The 19,601-nt window shown below is 51.2% G+C and overlaps 1 protein-coding gene across 1 annotated transcript in view; it reads left to right on the top strand.

Annotated features, from left to right (window-relative positions):
• Positions 1-19,601, top strand: part of PPP2R1A (protein phosphatase 2 scaffold subunit Aalpha) — a 39,502-nt gene extending 19,901 nt beyond the window's left edge. Inside the window, exons 4-15 of the mRNA XM_002927581.4 lie at positions 4,293-4,525; positions 5,463-5,610; positions 5,732-5,887; positions 8,335-8,449; positions 8,558-8,628; positions 9,077-9,211; positions 13,788-13,961; positions 14,229-14,289; positions 14,903-15,057; positions 16,019-16,161; positions 18,883-18,974; positions 19,129-19,601. Coding sequence (XP_002927627.1) covers positions 4,293-4,525; positions 5,463-5,610; positions 5,732-5,887; positions 8,335-8,449; positions 8,558-8,628; positions 9,077-9,211; positions 13,788-13,961; positions 14,229-14,289; positions 14,903-15,057; positions 16,019-16,161; positions 18,883-18,974; positions 19,129-19,145 — 1,500 coding nt within the window. The 3' untranslated portion in view covers positions 19,146-19,601. The remainder of the gene's footprint in view (positions 1-4,292; positions 4,526-5,462; positions 5,611-5,731; positions 5,888-8,334; positions 8,450-8,557; positions 8,629-9,076; positions 9,212-13,787; positions 13,962-14,228; positions 14,290-14,902; positions 15,058-16,018; positions 16,162-18,882; positions 18,975-19,128) is intronic.

Raw genomic sequence — 19,601 nt, 5'->3', positions numbered from 1 at the left:
CAGATTAGTGGCATTTCATAAAGCAATACCAAATGCACTTGTTTACCTTCCTGTTAGCTGGACACTTGCCTGACCAGTGCCAGGCCCACCTGGCGCTGTACATAGAGGGCTTTGGGCTTGGAGGCAGTCTGAGTTCTATGACTTTTTTGCTGTGTGACTTGTAAGAGTTACTTAACCTCTCTGTGTTACACTTTTTCTCATCCATAAGATGGGAGTCATTAAAGCGTATCTTTTTGATTGGTTTAAGCCCTTAGCATGGTATTTGGTACATGGTAAGAACTATCAGATGTTAGCTACAGTGTCATTATGCCATATGTCATGAGGTCATGTCCACCCTTTGGGTTAAGGACATTTCCCTTTTTATAGATGAGCCACTGGGCACACTGAGAGGTTAAGCATCTTGGCTAAGGCCTTACGGGTAGTAAGTAGCAGAGCCGGGATTCCAGGTGCCTGCCTGTGCACCCCTGTGCTTGGTGACAGCTAGGGACACAGATGGGTCAGATTCTAACAGAAACTGCTGTTTGTGAGAAGAGGAAGGAGGACTGCCTTGTCACCAGGGAAAGACTCTGGTCCTGCCATCCCTGAAGGAAGGAGCTTCGGGGGTTTCCAAGTCCCTTGGCTTTCATTGTTCCTCAGAGCCCCGGTCCCTGCTTCTGCCTGCTCTCCCCCTGCCCCCAATAATCCTGTGTTTCATGCTATGTAAAGACACAGTNTTGTTCCTCAGAGCCCCGGTCCCTGCTTCTGCCTGCTCTCCCCCTGCCCCCAATAATCCTGTGTTTCATGCTTTGTAAAGACACAGTTTTTTTTTTGTTTTTTTTTTTTTTAAAGATTTTATTTATTTATTTGACAGAGATAGAGACAGCCAGCGAGAGAGGGAACACAAGCAGGGGGAGTGGGAGAGGAACAAGCAGGCTCATAGCAGAAGAGCCTGATGTGGGGCTCGATCCCACAACGCCAGGATCACGCCCTGAGCCGAAGGCAGACGCTTAACCGCTGTGCCACCCAGGCGCCCCAAGACACAGTTTTAGATTTGGCATCTTAAAAAATGTCTTAACAATTTTTGTTAGCAGCCTTCTTCCTTTTAGCGGTGTATAAAATAATGGCACTTCTTAAAATTGGGATTTGGGGCTTGAACAGATACGGTAACTTTTCTTCTAAGCAGGGTTATTTCTGAAGAAATTGGATAATTGTCATTAAATTCTGGTCTGTCAGCTTTCATGTGTGTACGTGTATAATTTATGTGTGTGTACATGCAGACAGGTGTATGTGAATGAGATCATTTCCTACATTTTACACAGATTAGGGCTGCCCTACAAAAGGAACATGATGAGGTCTGGGGACCAGCCTGAAAAAGGGGTCCCTTGAGCTCCCTGGAACGTTCTGCAAGCCCTGGAATTTATCAGTTTTTCTGAGGAGAGAATTTGTAGCTTTTAGCAGCATCTCAGAGGACTTGGGAGCAGGAAACATGGGTCCCGTAGCTTCAGCAAGGGGCCCCAGGGCCCTCAGATGGTGTAGAACTCAGGCTTGCCGGGGAGCAGGACTGGAACCCTGGAGTCCTTCCCTTGCCAGGTCAGGGTCATCCCACACTCACTTTGGGGGAGAGCGACATGTCGTCTGGGACCGATGTTCATGATGGTCGCGTGGGCTGGCAGAGACACATCCTGAGGGCCCTGGGCCAGGGAGCACTAGGAACCCGGAGGCCAGTCAGGTCCTAATGCTGGTGCTCCTCGGTGTCTGCAGGTGCCTTCTGCACAGTCACCTGTCGTGTCCCCTAGTGACTCTGTGAGGTACGTACTGATGGTAGCCCCAGTTACACATGAGGAAACTGAGGCTTGAGGTCTGGTTTGGGTGTTGCCTGAGCTGGGAAGAGACTGTCCAGATTCGAACTCAGGCCCCTGCCTCTTAACCACTGCCATTCCTCTCTCTTACCCCCCTCCTCCCACCCCAAGGGCTCTTGGTTGCTTTACAGGCTGATTAGAGCTGGACAAGAGGGAAGCTGGGGGACCTTAGAACCTGAAGGAGGCACCTCACCTGTTTCAGATGGGAAGGGGGAGCTGTCAGTGAAGGCCTCCTGGGGGAGGTGGCAGTGGATCTGGAGTTTGACAGAAATGGAAAATGGTTATCGTGCAGTTTGTTCATTCCACGAGCATGAGTACCAGCTGTGGGCCTTGGGAACCCAGAGGTGTGTCAGAGCCAGTCCCGCCCTCGTTCTCTATAGAGGTGAAACGGAGCTAATTTCACAGGGACCCATGTAGCTACAGCCCAAGGATTGATTCTCTGTCCACAACTCTTAACCCTTTTGGAATCCTGGATCCCTTTGAAAAACTCATGAAAACCGTGGAGCCTCTCCTAAAAGTACAGTGATTGTAGGAGGTTCATACCTCTCCCCTCCCCGGCACGTTCTCTGGGTTTGAGAACTCCTCCCTCTCCTTCATTAGAAGCCCCACAGCATGACTTTTCATTGTGGGAAAGCTTCCCTAGGAGTTCCCTAAACATGCACCTTCCTGGGCCCCACCCCGGAGGGTCTGATTCTTCTGGTCTGTTCTGAGATAGGCCTCCTGGGTGGTCGCAGACCACACTGTGCTAACTGCCTGCAGCAACCCGCTAGGGCAGGCACCCTGGCCTAAGTACTGCTTGGCCTTGGTCCCCAGGCCTTTGTTATGACTGGTTACTCTCTCTGAATGGAACGGGTAAATGGCAAATCCTGATTGAGTACCCACCTCGCGTGTGCCAGCGTGGGAAGCAGGAAAACCAGGAACAAAGAGGAACCCAGTACCTGCTGTAGCCCGGTGACACCGTCTTCAGCCACATTCCCGTGAGCCAGTCCAGAACCAGAAACCCTGATGGCTCTAGGATAGAGGCCATGCACTGGCGACCCCCAGGCTGGCATAGTGTCATATTTTCCTCTGGATCATTGCTGATCTTTTGTAAATGAGATTTTTTGTTTATTTTTATTGTGGTTAAATATATAAACAACCATTTTTAAGTGTATGGTTTTGTGGCATTAAGTATATTCACATTGTGGTGCAGGCACCACCACCATCTGTCATGTTCCCAAACTGAAATTGTCGCCATTAACCAGTAACGCCCCATATCCCCTCCTCCCTGCCCCTGGGGCCCACCATTCTACTCTCTGTGTCTATGAATCTGGCCACTCTAGGGTCTTCATATAAAGGAATCCTACAACGTGTGGCCTTTTCTGACTGCCTTATTTCACTCAGCATGATGTCTTCAGTGTTCATCCATGGTGTAGCGTGTGGTAAATAGGATTTTTGATGTATACACACCTGGCCCTTTGGGCTGCTTTTGGAAAACTGATTGCTTTTACCAGCTGTGTTTTCCTGTGGTGACAGTTGAAGCTGGGGAGCAGCTGTCCTTCCTAGGCTACATGCCCCCAGGTTCTGCCTCTTTCCATTGTCCCCACCCACCACCTTTGCTCCTTGCTCCATTCTCTTGCCTGTTTGGGCCCTGGAGGCATTTCCGTGTATGCTTTCTTCTGCCTTCTACACCTGTCAGGCCGCCCTGGCCTTCAGACCGCAGATCTCCACACCTTTATTTGAACAGACTGGACTCACTTAAGCCTCCCTTTATTCAGTCAGGAATTGCTGAGTTCCCGCCCTGTCGGAGGAGCTCTGCTGGGCTCTGGGGACATGGTGATGAGCCAGTCAGATGTCCCTAAAGAAGCACGACCCCTCCAGGCCTCACAATCCCTAGCCTCAGGTTCGCCAGTCACGTGAGCTCCTGGGGCAGTGGCCTGTCAGAAACCGCAGCCGTGCTCTTAACTGTTTGCAAGCGCGGGAACCAGGTGGCCTGGTTTGGATCCTGTCTTGTAGCCAGCACTAGCGTGGGCAAGTTATTTAGCTCATCGGCCTCAGTTTCCTCTTCTGTAAAATGAAGACCATCACGGGACCTGCTTCATAGAGTCAGCATTGTCCCCCCTGCCAAGTCCCACGTTGTGTGACACAGTGACCCTGCTTAGGACACCCAGCAAATAGATGTTCCGGTCAGTAGCCACGATTATCCACGCACTGTGAGGAGCCAGTGACAGCTGTGGCCCTCTGCTCAGAACGTGATGAGTAGAATTGGGAGGATCGTGGCCCTCAGAGAAGCTCCTTCAGGGGCCTCTGTGCGAGGTTCTTAGGGCTCTTCCGGAAGGCCTGCTGGGTGAAGGCTGGGATGGAGAGGTCAAGGACGTTTTCTCTGAGGAGATGAGCTGCAAGGGGCATGGGGTGGGGCTCGAGGCTGGGGCGGTGGGGAGGGGACCTGCTGTGACTTTGTGCTCTGTGCCGCAGCCACCCCTGGAGTCGCTGGCCACGGTGGAGGAGACGGTGGTGCGGGATAAGGCGGTGGAGTCCTTGCGGGCCATCTCGCACGAGCACTCGCCCTCTGACCTCGAGGCCCACTTCGTGCCCCTGGTGAAGCGGTTGGCGGGCGGCGACTGGTTCACCTCCCGCACCTCGGCTTGTGGCCTCTTCTCTGTCTGCTACCCCCGCGTGTCCAGCGCCGTCAAGGCAGAACTTCGACAGTGAGTCCCAGCCTCCCCTCAGCTTGGACCCCTTCTCTCAGGCTCAGCCCCCGCTCCCCCCCACCCCGCCCCTCAGAGAGTGGTGTCCCCAGGCCTGGTCCAGACACAGCCTCTTGCTCCTTTAGGAACTGGAGAAATGATAGCTTCTTCCTCCCATTGGGCATTGTGAGGATTTATAAGAATTACCACATACAAAGTGCTAAGAACAGATCTGGCTCATAAAAGCACTCCACCCGTGAGGTGGGTGCCATCTCGGGCCTGCCCCCTGGTCCAGAACCCTCCCAGATACACTGGCTCAGTTTGGCTGTCTCCTCTGCCCTCCTCCCCTTAGGCTTGATAGCCCAGAGAATTCTTTGTCTCTAAGACTCCTCTCCAGGAACAGTGAATGAAAATACTTCTAATTGGATTAAAATTTCCCGTTAGTATGTGTTTTTTCCCTCCCTCTGGACTTTGTTCACTCACCAACTCCACAGACCGTTGAGCAGCAAGCCTGGCCCTGAGCTCTTACACGTGACAATACTGGTTTACGGCTGCCCACGTGTGCTTAGAGGTCTATGTGCATGCGTGCCTCCCCCACGCTCCTGAAAGGTAAAACCCTTGAGGGGCCATGACCAGCATCTTAGCTCAACAACTTTATATGGTCAGAACGATACAGTCAGCACCTGCCATTCACTAGGACTTAGTGTGCAGAGGGGCTGCTCTGCTTTCACACACATTATCTGGTTTAAACCTCATTGTGACCTTGTGCGGTGGGAACTCTCACCGTCAGCTTCATCTTATAGGCCTGGGAAGACTCAGAGGGCTCATCGTTTGGCCAGGGTCACTCAGGCAAAGCCAGGACTTGTGTGACTGCAGTCTGTGCTTTCTCCTGTCTGCTTCTGCGTGTTGCTGTGAGATCCGAGGCCTTCCTCCTCCTGAGTCCCCTTCCAACCCCCAGGTACTTCCGGAACCTATGCTCAGATGACACCCCCATGGTGCGGCGGGCCGCAGCCTCCAAGCTGGGGGAGTTCGCCAAGGTGCTGGAGCTGGACAATGTCAAGAGTGAGATCATCCCCATGTTCTCCAACCTGGCCTCGGACGAGCAGGTGGGTTCGCCTCCCCAAACCCCTACTCCATCCCCTTCCTCTGGCAGACTCTGCGTCGAAAAGGGAATCCCAGAGCTAACGGGTCTCTGCTGCCCTCACCCTGCTCTGATCCTCTCCCCAGGACTCGGTGCGGCTGCTGGCGGTGGAGGCGTGTGTGAACATCGCCCAGCTACTCCCCCAGGAGGACCTGGAGGCCCTGGTGATGCCCACCCTGCGCCAGGCTGCTGAGGACAAGTCCTGGCGCGTCCGATACATGGTGGCCGACAAGTTCACAGAGGTGGGGATTGTTGACAACTCAGAGCTGGGGAAGCTGGGGCCCTCAGAGGGGTAGGGATGGGGCCACACACAGAAGCTGGGTTTTTAGTTAAATCCAACAAATTATTGGGTGTTTGAGCAGTAAGATCTCTGATCAGCTGGCTGGGTTGCACTTCTTATTGCCAGCCCTGGTTGAGTAATAGTCGCAGCTTGAAGTGCCGTGTTGGGAAGGGCTCTGAAGCCAAGTTCAGGTTCTGTGGAGAGTCCCAGAGCAGAGAAGGTAGTATGTGTGTGCTCTTGACCTAATGGAACTTCTTCCTTCTACAAAAGGGAGGGCATAGCCTGTATTAGTTTTGGGGGCTACCATGACAAAGTACCACAGACTGGGGGTTCTCTATTCCCTCACTGTTCTGGGGACTATTCCAAGCCGCCTCTTTTATTTTTTTTTTTTTAAAGATTTTATTTACTTATTTATTTAGCAAGAGACAGGGAGAGGGACAAGCAGACTCCTCACTGAGCACAGAGCCCACGGCGGGGGGGTGTGCTCGATCTCAGAACCCCGAGATCATGACCTGAGCCAGAATCAGGAGTCTGACACTTAACTGACTGAGCCGCCCAAGCGCCTCTTCAAGACTTCTTCCTTGGCTTGTGGATGGTCTTTTCCCCTATCTTCACATGGTCTCCCCTCTGTGCATGCCTGTGTCTGAACCTCCCCGTTATGAGCTTTCCAGCCATTTTGGACTAGGACCACCTTAATTAGCTCTTTTAAAACCCTGTCTTCAAATACAGTCACTTTCTGAGGTACTGAGGGGTTAGGCCTGCAGCATGCGAATTTTGGAGGTGCAATAGATCAGCCCATAGCGCAGCTCAGAACTGGTCAGAATGACTCCACCAGGCAGACAGACAGGGACAAGATCCTAGGACAGTGCCCTTTCCACAGAGACCCAAGTTTGCTTATCCCACCGTCATGTTTGTTGAGCACCAGCTCTTTTTGTGGGTGCTGGGGATCCAGTGAATTCACATTCCCAGCCTCTAAGGAACAGGCAGTCTGAAGGGGAGGGTCCGCTGAGATAGAGGGAAACTGTCGGTGCCAGAGCCGGCAGACCTGCGTGGGCCATTGAGGAGAGGAGGTGGTGCTGCAGCTGGTCCTAGAAGATAGGTGGGTGAGAGCTGGCATAGGACTGTGTTCCAGCAAAGGACAACGTGTGCATGGGGTCTTGGGAGTCCAGAGCCAGTGCGAGTGAGAACATTCAGGACTTGCTCTTGGGGGCCCCACATGAGAGCAAGCTGGAGAGAGACACAGGGTTTGTCTTGGGTGCCGCTCCACCCCATGACTCCCTGTTCCTGTGAGTGTGCGTATTTCTGTGGTGTTTGCTGGAAGGACTTGGAGCCTCAGGATAACGTTTCCCAGACCGTCCATGTTTCCTGTGAAAATGTTAGCACAGTGTGGCTGCGCCCTGGAGTCTTAGCACCGTGGTTGAAGATGATTCTTTCGTCCTTGGCTTCTGGACAGCATGAACTGGATCACGCTGGGTTTTATTTATTTATTTATTTTATTTATTTTTTATTTATTTTTTTAATTTTTTTTTTTTTAAAGATTTTATTTATTTATTCGACAGAGATAGAGACAGCCAGTGAGAGAGGGAACACAAGCAGGGGGAGTGGGAGAAGAAGAAGCAGGCTCATAGGAGGAGCCTGATGTGGGGCTCGATCCCATAACGCCAGGATCATGCCCTGAGCCGAAGGCAGGCGCTTAACCGCTGTGCTACCCAGGCGCCCCGTGCTGGGTTTTAGATAAAAGCTCAGTGAAGGCAGGGATTTTAGACTGAAGCAGTGCTCAGTGCCCAGGAGACAGTAAGTGTTTGTTGTTTAAGGGGTAGCATTTGCCGCAGGTAGCGTTGGGCCCTTCAGAGGTTTTGTTTGTTGCCTCCTTAATCATGAGCTGCCCTGTGTCCTGCCGGGTCCTCAGGAGCCGGCTCTGCAGCAGCACACAGGTGCCTTCCCTGGCATGCCTCCTTCCCCCTCAGTCTTGATGCGTTTAATTTCATTACAAGAGTAATACAGGGTTGGGTAATCAATTTGAAAAATACAGAAGACTATAAGTGAAAATTAATATTTAGTATTTAATTAAAATTAATAAATTAAAAAGGAAGAGCCATATCACTAGAATGTTTTTGGATCAGGTAACAGAAAACCCCACCCCCGATAGCTTGAGCAGTAAGGAGACTTGTTACTACAACACCGTGTGATAGGTACTCTCATGGCCCTCATTTTGCTTTTGGGGAAACCGGCTTGGAGAGGCTTAGAGACTTGCCCGGGCTCACCCTATGGTACTGGGAGTAGATCTCGGCAGTGATTCCCAGGGCTGTGTTCTTCTTACCCTCGTTCTGGTGCCTTTAACTCTGATTCTGGTCTCGTTCACCCAGAGTCTTGCCCAGCCCTCTCATTCCCCCTGCTTTCTGTCTGCAGCTCCAGAAAGCAGTGGGGCCTGAGATCACCAAGACAGACCTGGTGCCTGCCTTCCAGAACCTGATGAAAGACTGTGAGGCCGAGGTGAGGGCCGCAGCCTCCCACAAGGTCAAAGGTTGGTGCTGGTGACCAGAACATAGCAAGTGGGAGGGCGTCCGAGGGGCCCGAGGCAGAACCAGGACATCAGGTCTCACCTTCTTCTGCCTCCCTTCCCCTCCTGCAGAATTCTGTGAAAATCTCTCAGCTGACTGTCGGGAGAATGTGATCATGACCCAGATCTTACCCTGCATCAAGGTAACAGGGAGTTTGGTGGGAGGAATAGGGCAGATCTTAGCCTGTTGTAGAGGAGGGGTGGACATTGGGCTTTATGGACATTCGGAGGCAGACGGTCCCCAGCCTTCTAGCACCGGGCAGTCTTGGTTTGGAAGCTGGTAGGGTCCCTCAGTGCAGCAGAATCAGGTTTGGGGCTGAGCTTGGAGTGGGAGTGCTTCCCCTCAAAAGTTCAAGAGCTTTGGCCTTAGGGTGGGAGGCTTCTGGGAGCAGGATTCATGGAGCTCTAAGCAGGTGGGACAGGGGAGAAACTGCCTTGTGCCTTTGTACCCTAAACCATCCCTGCTCCGTGAGGTAGAAGGGCAGAAGCAGGCCGGGGCTCAGACCTCGTAGGAGGTGGGGGTCTGTTTGGTCACTTGCTGCTGCAGGGGCGGTCCTAACCCTGTGGCTTCCCCTTCCTTCTCCCTCCCAGGAGTTGGTGTCAGATGCCAACCAACACGTGAAGTCGGCCCTGGCCTCCGTCATTATGGGCCTCTCCCCCATCCTGGGCAAGGACAACACCATTGAGCACCTCTTGCCCCTCTTCCTGGCTCAGCTGAAGGATGAGGTAAGAGTGCCATGGAGACTGAGCTCTGGGCTGGCAGAGGTGATGGGTCAGCCTCTTTCCCAGATTGGCCAGGAGTCTCGTAGAATCTTAACAGACACCCAGGTGCTGAATGAGTTGAATACTGGTGGGCACAATGGACTGTGTGTTCACTGATTCCCTTATTAGGCAATTGTTTTGCATGTCCTTGATCTGTGCTGGTTCTTTTTCTGGGTATCAGGGATACCAAAAATACCTAAGATAGTTGCACTCCTCAGAGACTTTCGGAGACTGACAGTGGAGAGACACAGATGGGCAACACCATGAGTCCATGATCACATACGTGCTGTGATATGTTCGTGTCTTTTAGGATTTAGGCAGAGATGCTGTAATGAAGACCCCAAAATACAGTGGCTTACATAAGAATTTTCTCACAACAGTTCAGAGCTAGGTAGGCCTACACTGGGGGTTAGCCCTGCTGACCTCCACGCTCTCAGATCTGGGACAGCTGCTCTGATTTTCACCACTCCCAGCTGGCATGGAGGCAGAAGGTATTAGACAGCAGGAAGTGTGGTCCTCATAAGGGCAAGACCCAAAAGAGAGTACCCATCAGTCTGTTTGTACCTGACACACCCCCTTAGCCAGAGTCAGTCGGGTGACCACACCTTGCTGTTCAGTTGGCCTGGAGCGTGTGCTGGGTGGTGGCTGGACAGGTTGTGGGGTGACAGCCAAGGAAGGAGTTTGGATTTGAACTGTGGGCAGCTGGAGGCACTGGGACAGATCTGGGTGTTCGAAAGGAAACCTGAGGCTACTGTCAAAGAACGCAGTGGGGAGGCCGGAAGAGGTACAGGGAGACCAAACTGGTGGGAGAGAGGGTCTTGCTGCAAAGATGCGGACAGGACCATGTGGAACGGGGACGGGGGCAGGCTCCCTGGTTTTTGTCATGGTGACTACCAGGCGGATGGTGAGACAGTTTGCTGGTGTGTGACTTGCATGCTGCCAAAGGCCTCAGTCTCCCTGCCTCCCTGCTCTCCCTGCGCCCCCCCCCGCCCCCCAGCACACCCAGTGCTTATATTTGATCATTTATTTGTATCAGTTGTTGCAGCTTAAACCATAGTTAATTTTTATAATGACTTAAATTTTATCACCCGAGTAAAGTGCTTCACACACACGAAGCACTTTTTTTTCTTTTATAAGCATGCTTTTTGTAGCTCTAACTTGTTATAATTTGTATTCACTTCTGATGCTTAAATGGGGACAGCTTGGCTGGTGAGAGTCCTTCCAGTTGGCTTTTGTGTCCTTTTAACACGTCACCAGGGTCTCGGGGAGCATTTTGCTTTCTGGCATCAAGGAGAGATCCACACTGAGCTTGAGTGTGAAGGTGAGCCCGCAGGTGCTAGAACAGTGCCAGAGCCGGAGCTGGATTCTGCGCCGGTTTCACCGTTCGCGAGTGCAGCATGGCCATCATACCGCAGCCCTAGTCTGTCTGAGCGCAGCTTCTTGTGGGGCTCGATCCCATAACGCCGGGATCACGCCCTGAGCCGAAGGCAGACGCTTAACCGCCGTGCCACCCAGGCGCCCCCCATCATGGTTTTCTTGGTGCAAGTTAGGCATCTGGCTTGTAGTTGAGATTTCAGTTTTAGATCTGTGATCTTTATATTTTATATTTGACATGGTTTTTTAACGTGTCCAAATAAAAAGGCCTTTTTCTGGGTATACCTGAAGTTAAATGGCATAAGGCGTTGTATTTGCCCGTCTCTTCTCATGTGTTCAGGGCACTGTGCCTTATGTACCAGGGGCTCAAAGGTGACCTCCCAGGAGCTGGGCAAGGGCCAGTCCCGTCTTTGAGAAGTATAGGTTCCGGACAGTCCAGGCCTGCTGAGTTAAACCCTTAACTGCACACATCTGCTCACTGGGTTTATTGGTTCATTTCAGTGCCTTGTTTTTTGTTGTTGTTTTTGTTTTATGACCAGAATGGTTTCAACAAGGAAATGGTTTTCTGCCCTGCCCAAGGGTAAGTGGTGGTTTGTGGGAAAACCCTCATCTGAGAAAGGCTTCTCCTGTCTCTGGTCTCTGGCTGACATGGAGTCTCAGAATTATACGTGACCTTTTCAGATGCCTCAGCAGGGGTTACTCGTCAGCTGTGGTCCAGAGTTCCTCCTCTGGGCCTTCGGAGAGGGCTTCCTGACACTCTGCCGCGGGGAGTGACATGGCAACCGGGGGAAGTAAACCTGTTGACACAGGAGGCTTGGTTTGGTCGTGATGCTGCAGGGGCCGTATTCATTTAGGAGGTGGTTTGTTGGGTGCTCGTTTCTTCCTTGTCTCCAGAGGTGAGACTCCCCTGTGGGTATGTGCGGTATTTTCCATCTTTAGAATTGTGTATGGCTAACCTTCAGGGAAAGGAAAGAGGCCCATTCACTGTCAGGACATTGCCATTCACAGCCTTGGATACGTGCTAACTTCCTCAGTTCTTCATCATATTTGAAAACAGGCCAGACTCGGCACACGGGTCTCCGCACAGTACAGAAAGGCTATCACGATGGTTTTACGTGCATTTCAAATGTTCTTTATCCATATGAGACCTCGATCCAGTTAATTTTCATTTTATTCAAAGAAGAAATTTCCTTCTTTATGTCGGGTGTTGCAGATGCCTTTTATCAAGTGAGGGGTGATGCAAGGCTCTCTCCTCACCCTTCCCAGCCCTGACTCTGACCACATCTTGGTCCGCCCAGTTGACCTAGATCATCTTCATTACATTCCCCCGGAGTACACTCTGACACACGCACATCCAGACTAGCTCGCTTTCCTGGACTGGGGTTAGGGTGGCAGATGGGGCTGTTCCTACTCCAGAAATCTTTCTTAGGAAAGAAAGAATAGGTACAGTCTCTTAACATTATGACAGTTCAGGCTTTTATAAACATCGGGTATAATGTCCCTTTAAGAACAGCCACATTGAGGGGTGTTTGCGCGGCTCCATCGGTTAAGCATCTGACTCTTGATTATGGCTTAAGTCATGATTTCAGGGTTGTGAGATTGAGCCCTGAGCCCCACATCAGGCTCCATGCAGGGTGTGGAGCCTGCTTAAGATTGTCTCTCTCCCTCCCTCTACCTCCCTCTCTGCCCCCCTCCCCCGACCCTGTCTCTAAAAAAAAAAAAAGTAGGAAAGAAAAGTTGGCTTAATGTTCAGTCATTTACATGAGTTGACATAATTTATGTAATCAGCATTTCACAAACATCTGAAACCACTCTGTGTGTGAGATTTAAAGCATCTGTCACAGAAAAGATAGATTAAAGTCAGTGAGGGGAAAAAGTGGACAGGGGAGACGCGGCGTGAGCTTCCAGGTGTCCTCTCTCATGCAGTCCTGTGGTCGGAGCTTCACTCTCCTACCGGTGACATGTAACAACACCCACGGTGTGTTGCCAACCACAGAAGATCACTGTGCCTTGGTTTCCAGGGATTTCACTGGGGCTTGGTTGCATAGCCATGGATTGGAGCCACCTGCCTGACTGACCTGTTTGTCTGCAGGCCCTCCAGAGGGCAAGATGTAGCTCGGTCCTTGCTATAGTCACGTTGTTAGCTTAGTATCTGGCACAGCCCTCGTCTCCCAGGTAACCACGAAGATACTGTCACCCAACAGGCTATTCCAGGGGCTTCAGATCTCCCAGAGCTGGTCAGGGGCCCAACCCTTGTTTGGAGTGTGCCTAGTTTGAGCAACCTGGACCTGCTGAGTTAACCCTTTATTGCAAAGCATGCTTGTTTACTTGGTTCACTGATCCGTTTCTCACTTGGTTCAAGTTGGAACTACTTGTGATGTCTGCCATCTAAGAATATGTGATTTGAGACAAGGATCTAGTAGGGCTTCTGTTTTAATTAATAAGAACAAATTGTGTTTATGTGCCTTTCCTTACAAGTTGTTCACCTGCTTTATGGAAGTAGGTGGGGTACGTGTGCGTGTTTGTGTAACATGTATAGTAACGTGTGTATATACATATGTAGTAGTTCAGTGCTCATAATACTTGTAGTCAGCAGGCAACTCAAAATATTTCCTTATTCCTTTGTGCATTGTTTTAGCCCCTGCTATGGGTGCTGGAGACCTAAGGGTGAATGAGATGTGCTCCTTAACTGAGCTCAGAGACTAGCAGGGAGAATAGAAGTCACAGAAATGATACTAATGAGCTCCCCACACATCAGGCCTCTCGTGGATCAGACACCAACAGGCACTTTAATGACCTCATCCACCCTCGAGGCTAGATGCGTGCTTCCCTGTCACAGATCAATAGCCAGGGAGGTACTGTCCCTGGCTGACGGGCTCCCAGCTGGCTCCCAGCAGAGGGAATGTGACCACGTCGCTTTTTTCCAGAGCACCGTATTTCTGCAGTGATTCCTGTAGTTTCTTCAGAACGACTGAACGTGTCTTGCACTCTCTGGTGAGATTTGAAAAGCTGCCTCCCTAATAACCCATGTTGCTTGCTCCGGAGGAGCTGGGCAGGGCGGTAACAGGCTCTTAGGAAGTGCGGCTTCTACGGACTTGACGTGGCGCAACTCTCTCAGCCCTCTTCTGGGCCAGGTCCATCTCCTCAGACCCCGTCTTCTCCTCAGTGCCCAGAGGTGCGGCTGAACATCATCTCCAACCTGGACTGCGTGAACGAGGTGATCGGCATCCGGCAGCTGTCCCAGTCCCTGCTGCCCGCCATCGTGGAGCTGGCTGAAGATGCCAAGTGGCGAGTGCGGCTGGCCATCATTGAGTACATGCCCCTGCTGGCTGGACAGCTGGTGAGTGAGGTGGCCTCGTGGGCAGTGTGTCCAGGGCTGTGACAGTGTCACTGGGGCCTTTGTGGGCTCTCTGGGGAGTAGGAGGAAGGGGCACGGGGAATGGGATTCTAAAGGTGAGTAGACTTTAGTTAGAAAAGAGAAGGGAGAGGCGCCCCCCACGTGAAGCTGAGAAATAATCCCATGTGTTTGGGTGGGTGTGTGTTTCCCTGGGGTATGGCTGGAACCTACCTTGTCTCCCTTGATTCCTTAACCTTTTTCCTCCTGCAGGGGGTGGAGTTCTTTGATGAGAAGCTCAACTCCTTGTGCATGGCCTGGCTTGTGGATCATGGTGCGTCACCAGCAGGATGGGGGCGGGTGCTGGTGCTCCAGGAAGGGTACATGGGCATTGGCTAGGGCCGGGAGGGTGCGGAGTCATTCGTCCAGACCAGCTGCTGCTTATGTGGATCAGCTCCTTTGCTTTCTAGAATCCTGGAGAAGTGCAGGATGGGAGGGGGACAGAGCAGATCACGTAGTGGCGGCCTGGTAGAGTGGAGAGAGAGTGAGGGCCACTGGGCAGATGGCCTGGAATCCTGCCCCCGGCTGTGGAAGCTCAGGCACACTCCTTTGTGAAACGGGGCTTCTCAGTCTTTCAGGACCAATGTGAGAACTGCTCGTTTTCACTGACAGGTAAAAATTAAAGTTAACATTTGTCTGTATCAGCACCATTCCAAGTATAATTGCTAAATGATTTGCTTGGGCAAATCACTTCTTAGAGCTGTAGTTTGCCCATCTGTAAAAGGAGGCCTATAGTGAATCCTGTGTCTGGAGCCATTAGAAGATAGCCTGCCTTCAGCACATAGCGAACCCTTTGGTTCACCTGCAGCCTCGTCCCTAGGTGTGCGAGTGACTGCTACTGCCTGCCTGCTCAGTCCTTCACCTCCTGAATCCCTGCCCTTTTGCAGTCTATGCCATCCGCGAGGCGGCCACCAGCAACCTGAAGAAGCTGGTGGAGAAGTTTGGGAAGGAGTGGGCCCATGCCACTATCATCCCCAAGGTCTTGGCCATGTCTGGGGACCCCAACTACCTGCACCGTATGACTACGCTCTTCTGCATCAATGTGAGCGCCCCCACCTGCCCGCTGGCCTGTGCCCGGGGACTGGGAGTACTTGGGAGAGGAGGGAGGGTGGGGATCCTAAGGAAGATGTCTGACTTGGGAGTGGGGACATGGTGAGGTTTGGGTGCGGCAGGGATGAGTCCCTGAGGAACTACAGGCCAGGGGTGGGAACCTGCATGGTGGGAACCCCAGGACTGGGGAGGCTTGGGCTGCCGAACAGTGACTGCCAACCTTTCCGAGCATCCCTTTCCTCCACAAAGTGTATGCGTATTTTTGTTTATGATAGTTGGTTTCGTGTGCGGGCTCTGGAGCCAGACCTACTCTTTAATTGTAGCTCTGCCGTATATTAGTCACGGACCTTGGGACATTTCCTGACTGTTCAGTGCTTTAGTTTTCTTACCAGTAGATCAAGGATGCTGGTAGTGGAAGTACTCATGAGGTGGTGAAGATTAATCTGGCCGTACAGGCGAAGGGCTTAGAGCAGTTATGTTAAATGGAGAAAGGGCCCCTTTCTGTTCATTTAAATAAACCATACACGTAGCTAGAAATTAAAAGATAGAATTTAAAAACATAGAAGTAGAACTGAGGGTTCTGATGATTTCTTCACACATCTCACTTTGGAGACCATTGCACTAAGGAAGGCTTCCCAAGGGTTAGAAATCGAGCCCACCCCAGAAGATAAAGAGAATTTTGAGGATGGGGAAATGGGACCAGGACAGTCTGGGCTGGGAGTTTCCAGGACAAGGAGACAGTGGTATTAGGGTGTCAGGAGGGCATTAGTGGAGATGGTAGTTTCAGGCGAATCAGCTGACCCCAGGGTAGGTGAACCTGGGCTCAGAATCCCCTGTATTGCTCAGTGTTACCCTCAGGCCTGATCACTGAAGTGGCCTGGTCAGAGGAACGGGGAAATGGGAGTTAGCCATGAACTTCGTATAATCACCCCTCTCTCACCCACCGCCCCCAGGTGCTGTCTGAGGTCTGTGGGCAGGACATCACCACCAAGCACATGCTGCCTACAGTCCTGCGTATGGCTGGGGACCCTGTCGCCAATGTCCGCTTCAATGTGGCCAAGTCCCTACAGAAGATAGGGCCTATCCTGGACAACAGGTGAGGCTTGGATCCTCCCTCGCACACTGGTGGGGCTGGTCCTAGGCATGCTAATCTTTGACTTTGGAAGTTGGAGCCTAGGGTTTGAGACCCAGTGTGTCTCTTCACTTGCTGTGTGAACTTGGCCTATGTCTTCACCTTCCCAAGATCTTAGTTTCCTCAAATGTGGAGTGAGAATTCCCATGGCCTGTCTCATAGTGGGAGGGGACAGTGGGGTGGCAGTTCTGTATACTAGTAGCAACATGTTAGAAAATGAAATGAACAAATATAAATTATTTTTGTATATGTATGTAATTTGTTATTGCCCCCAAATCATCAAATACTGAGGAATAAATTTAATGAAAGATGTATAACATCTGTAGTGAAAACTATAAAACATTGCTTTGAGAAATTAAAGAGCTACTTAATATTCATGGATGGGATGGTTCCCCAAATTTTTGTATGGATTCATTATAATCTCAGTCAGTCTTAGCAGATTCTTTTTTTTTTTTTTTTTAAGATTTTATTTATTTATTTGACAGAGTGTGAGACAGCGAGAGAGGGAACACAAGCAGGGAGAGTGGGAGAGGGAGAAGCAGGCTTCCCGCTGAGCAGGGAGCCCGATGTGGGGCTAGATGCGGGGCTCGATCCCAGGACCCCAGGATCATGACCCGAGCCAAAGGCAGGCGCCTAACGACTGAGCCACCCAGGCGCCCCAGTCTTAGCAGATTCTTTATGGAAAATTTGACAAGTTGGTTCTGAAATTAACATGGAAATGAAAAGATCTGGAGTAGCAAAGGTGGTCCTAAAGAAGAAAAAGTTGGAAGACTTCTACTACTAGATACCAAGACTTACGACGCCACGGTAATTAAAAAGTGAGGTCTTGGCACAATATAGCCCAATGAAACAATCAGGGGCACAGAAACAGATCTGTGTATATGTAACAGTAGGTGCCACTGCAGTTCAGGAGAGAAATATAGATATTTTCATAGATGGCTGGGTCAGTTGGATATGCGTGTGGGGAGTCGGGGAGGCCTCCCACTTTGGAATGTAAGCAAATTAGAGATAACAGACCAGAATCAGAAAAATAAAAAAATAAAGATTCTGGAAGAAAACAGGACAACATCTTTAAGACTTGCAAAGATTTGTTTAAATTGCTCAGATTTGTTAAATAGCTCCATGGGAAAAGGCTAATGAGTTCACCTTGAGTAAAAGAACTTCATTGGTGGAGAACATTATGAGAGTAAAATGGGGAGCCACTGATGGGGAGGACGTATTTGTAATACATATTTTTGACAAAGGACTGACTCATCCAGAGTACTTTTCCACTAAACAATAAGACAAACGCCCAAGAAAGAGATGGGCAAAACCCAAGTTGAACGGGCACTGCCAGAAGAAGATCTCCCAAGTTGAACAGGCACTGCCAGAAGAAGATCACGTGCCAATATGCACGTGACAGGGTGCTCAGCATTATCAGCCGTTGGGAAATTGTATGTGAAAAGACACCCCAGGGGGAGCCTGGGTGGCTCACTTGGTTTAGCATCTGCCTTCTGCTCAGGTCAGGATCCTGGGGTCTTGGGATTGAGCCCCTCAGCGGGGAGCCTGCTTCTCCCTCTCCCTGCCCCCCACTTGTGCTCTCTCGTGCTCTCTCTCTCTCAGATAAATAAAACCTTTAAAAAAAGAAAAGAAAAGGACACCCCAGAATGGCTAACCTTAAAAAAACTCAGGGTCATTTGGTGTTGGTAGAATGGCTGGAGTTCTCATACACAGCAGGTGGGGCTGTAAGTGGCAAATGGGTACAGTCACTCTGAAAACGGGGAGAAGAATCTAGTGAAGCCAAGGCTACGTACACTGAGCCGGCACAGCATGTCGGTTCCTGGGCATACAGCCAAGAGAAGTGAGTGCTTGCTTCTAGCAAAAGGACGTTTGTGGTAGCTTGCTTCATGTTAGCGATGGCCTGGAAACAGCCCAAGTGCCTGTCCACAGTACAGTGGATAAATTGTGGTTCGTTCCTACAATGGGAACAGCGATGAAGACTCTTGCTCTGCTTAACACAGATGGTTCTCACCAACGTCTTGTTCAGTGAGAAGCCAGACCCAAGAACACATAGTCTGTGATTCCATGTATATCAAGTTCAAAAATAGGCAGAACAGATCTAGAAGTAAGAATGGTAGTTGTATGGGACAGAGGAACAGTTTGTTAACTGGAAGGGGACGTGCCTTCATTTCCCGCAGACAACTGACTTCCGGTGTGCGTAGATTTCCTAGGGCCCCTTACCCGAGAGCAGATAATCCCCTTGGCTTCCATCAGGCCAGGTTCTTCTCCTGTGGCACTTGACACTTCTCTGTTACTCGTGGTCGGTTTGGTCTGTGTCTTCCTCCTAGCCTGGGCTCTGCATGGGCAAGAATCAGGTGTTGGATTTACCTCTCTACTCACACTTAATGCAGAATAGGCCTCAGTAAATATGTTAAATAAAGACATCCATTTGCTGAGCCTCAGAGACTTGTGGGTTTGTTATTTTGTATCCCACTTTCCCAGACCGTGTGACCTCCCTCTGCCTGTTCTGGACCCCGAGACCTCTGTTCTAGTTTGTTAGACCTCCAGCCTGCAAAGTAATTTCATCTCTGGGCTCACGTGCCGTTGTGTATATGAACCCGTCCTTGTCCAGGAGCCCTCTCCCTGCCTCGCGCACCCCTCCCAGCTTGGCTCACCCCTTCCCTTACATTGCCTTTCTCCTTCCAGCACACTGCAGAGTGAAGTCAAGCCCATCCTAGAGAAGCTGACCCAGGACCAGGATGTGGATGTCAAATACTTTGCCCAGGAAGCTCTGACTGGTAAGGCGTTACTCGGAGACCCCATCGGGAGGGTGGTCTGCAAGGATGGGCCTAGGCCTGAGAACAGCAGCTCCTGGGAGGGGGGATATGCAAGAGCAGTTGTGGGCAGAGGGCTAGCTGTGGTTCTGACTCCCGCCTGTTCCTGTTCCCCCAGTTCTGTCTCTCGCCTGATGCTGGAAGAGGAGCCAACGCCGGCCTCTGGTGTCCACCCTCCCCCCCAGGTCCCTTCCTCGGGGAGACAGTGGGGGGACTTTGGCTGTCACTCCCTGTGCATGGTCTGACCCCAGGCCCTTTCCCTCAGCACGGTTCTTCCTCTCCCCAGCCTGGGAATCCGACTTCTCACTGTCCACCTCCCAAGAGGCTTGGGGGAGCACAAGGTGGGACAGGGCAGTGACCCTGGGAGGAAGGGGCCGCTTCTGCCCTCAGGGGAGAGATGTGAGCATCCCGGGTCACTGGCTCCTGCTGCTGTAATGGGGACCCCCTACCCCATCTACTTCTCCACCTCCTTTCTCCCTTCCTTCCTCTCCCCCTCCCCCTCAGTGGTTTTTTTTGTGTCAACTGTGCCGTTTTAATTTTATTCCTGTTTTCCCTTTTCACAGAGAAATAAAGGTCTAGAAATAGCTGGTC

Source organism: Ailuropoda melanoleuca, chromosome 12 (assembly GCF_002007445.2).
Source record: "Ailuropoda melanoleuca isolate Jingjing chromosome 12, ASM200744v2, whole genome shotgun sequence".
Taxonomy (NCBI): domain Eukaryota; kingdom Metazoa; phylum Chordata; class Mammalia; order Carnivora; family Ursidae; genus Ailuropoda; species Ailuropoda melanoleuca.
Note: the sequence above shows the minus strand (reverse complement) of the source record. Positions and strands in the feature narration are given on the sequence as shown.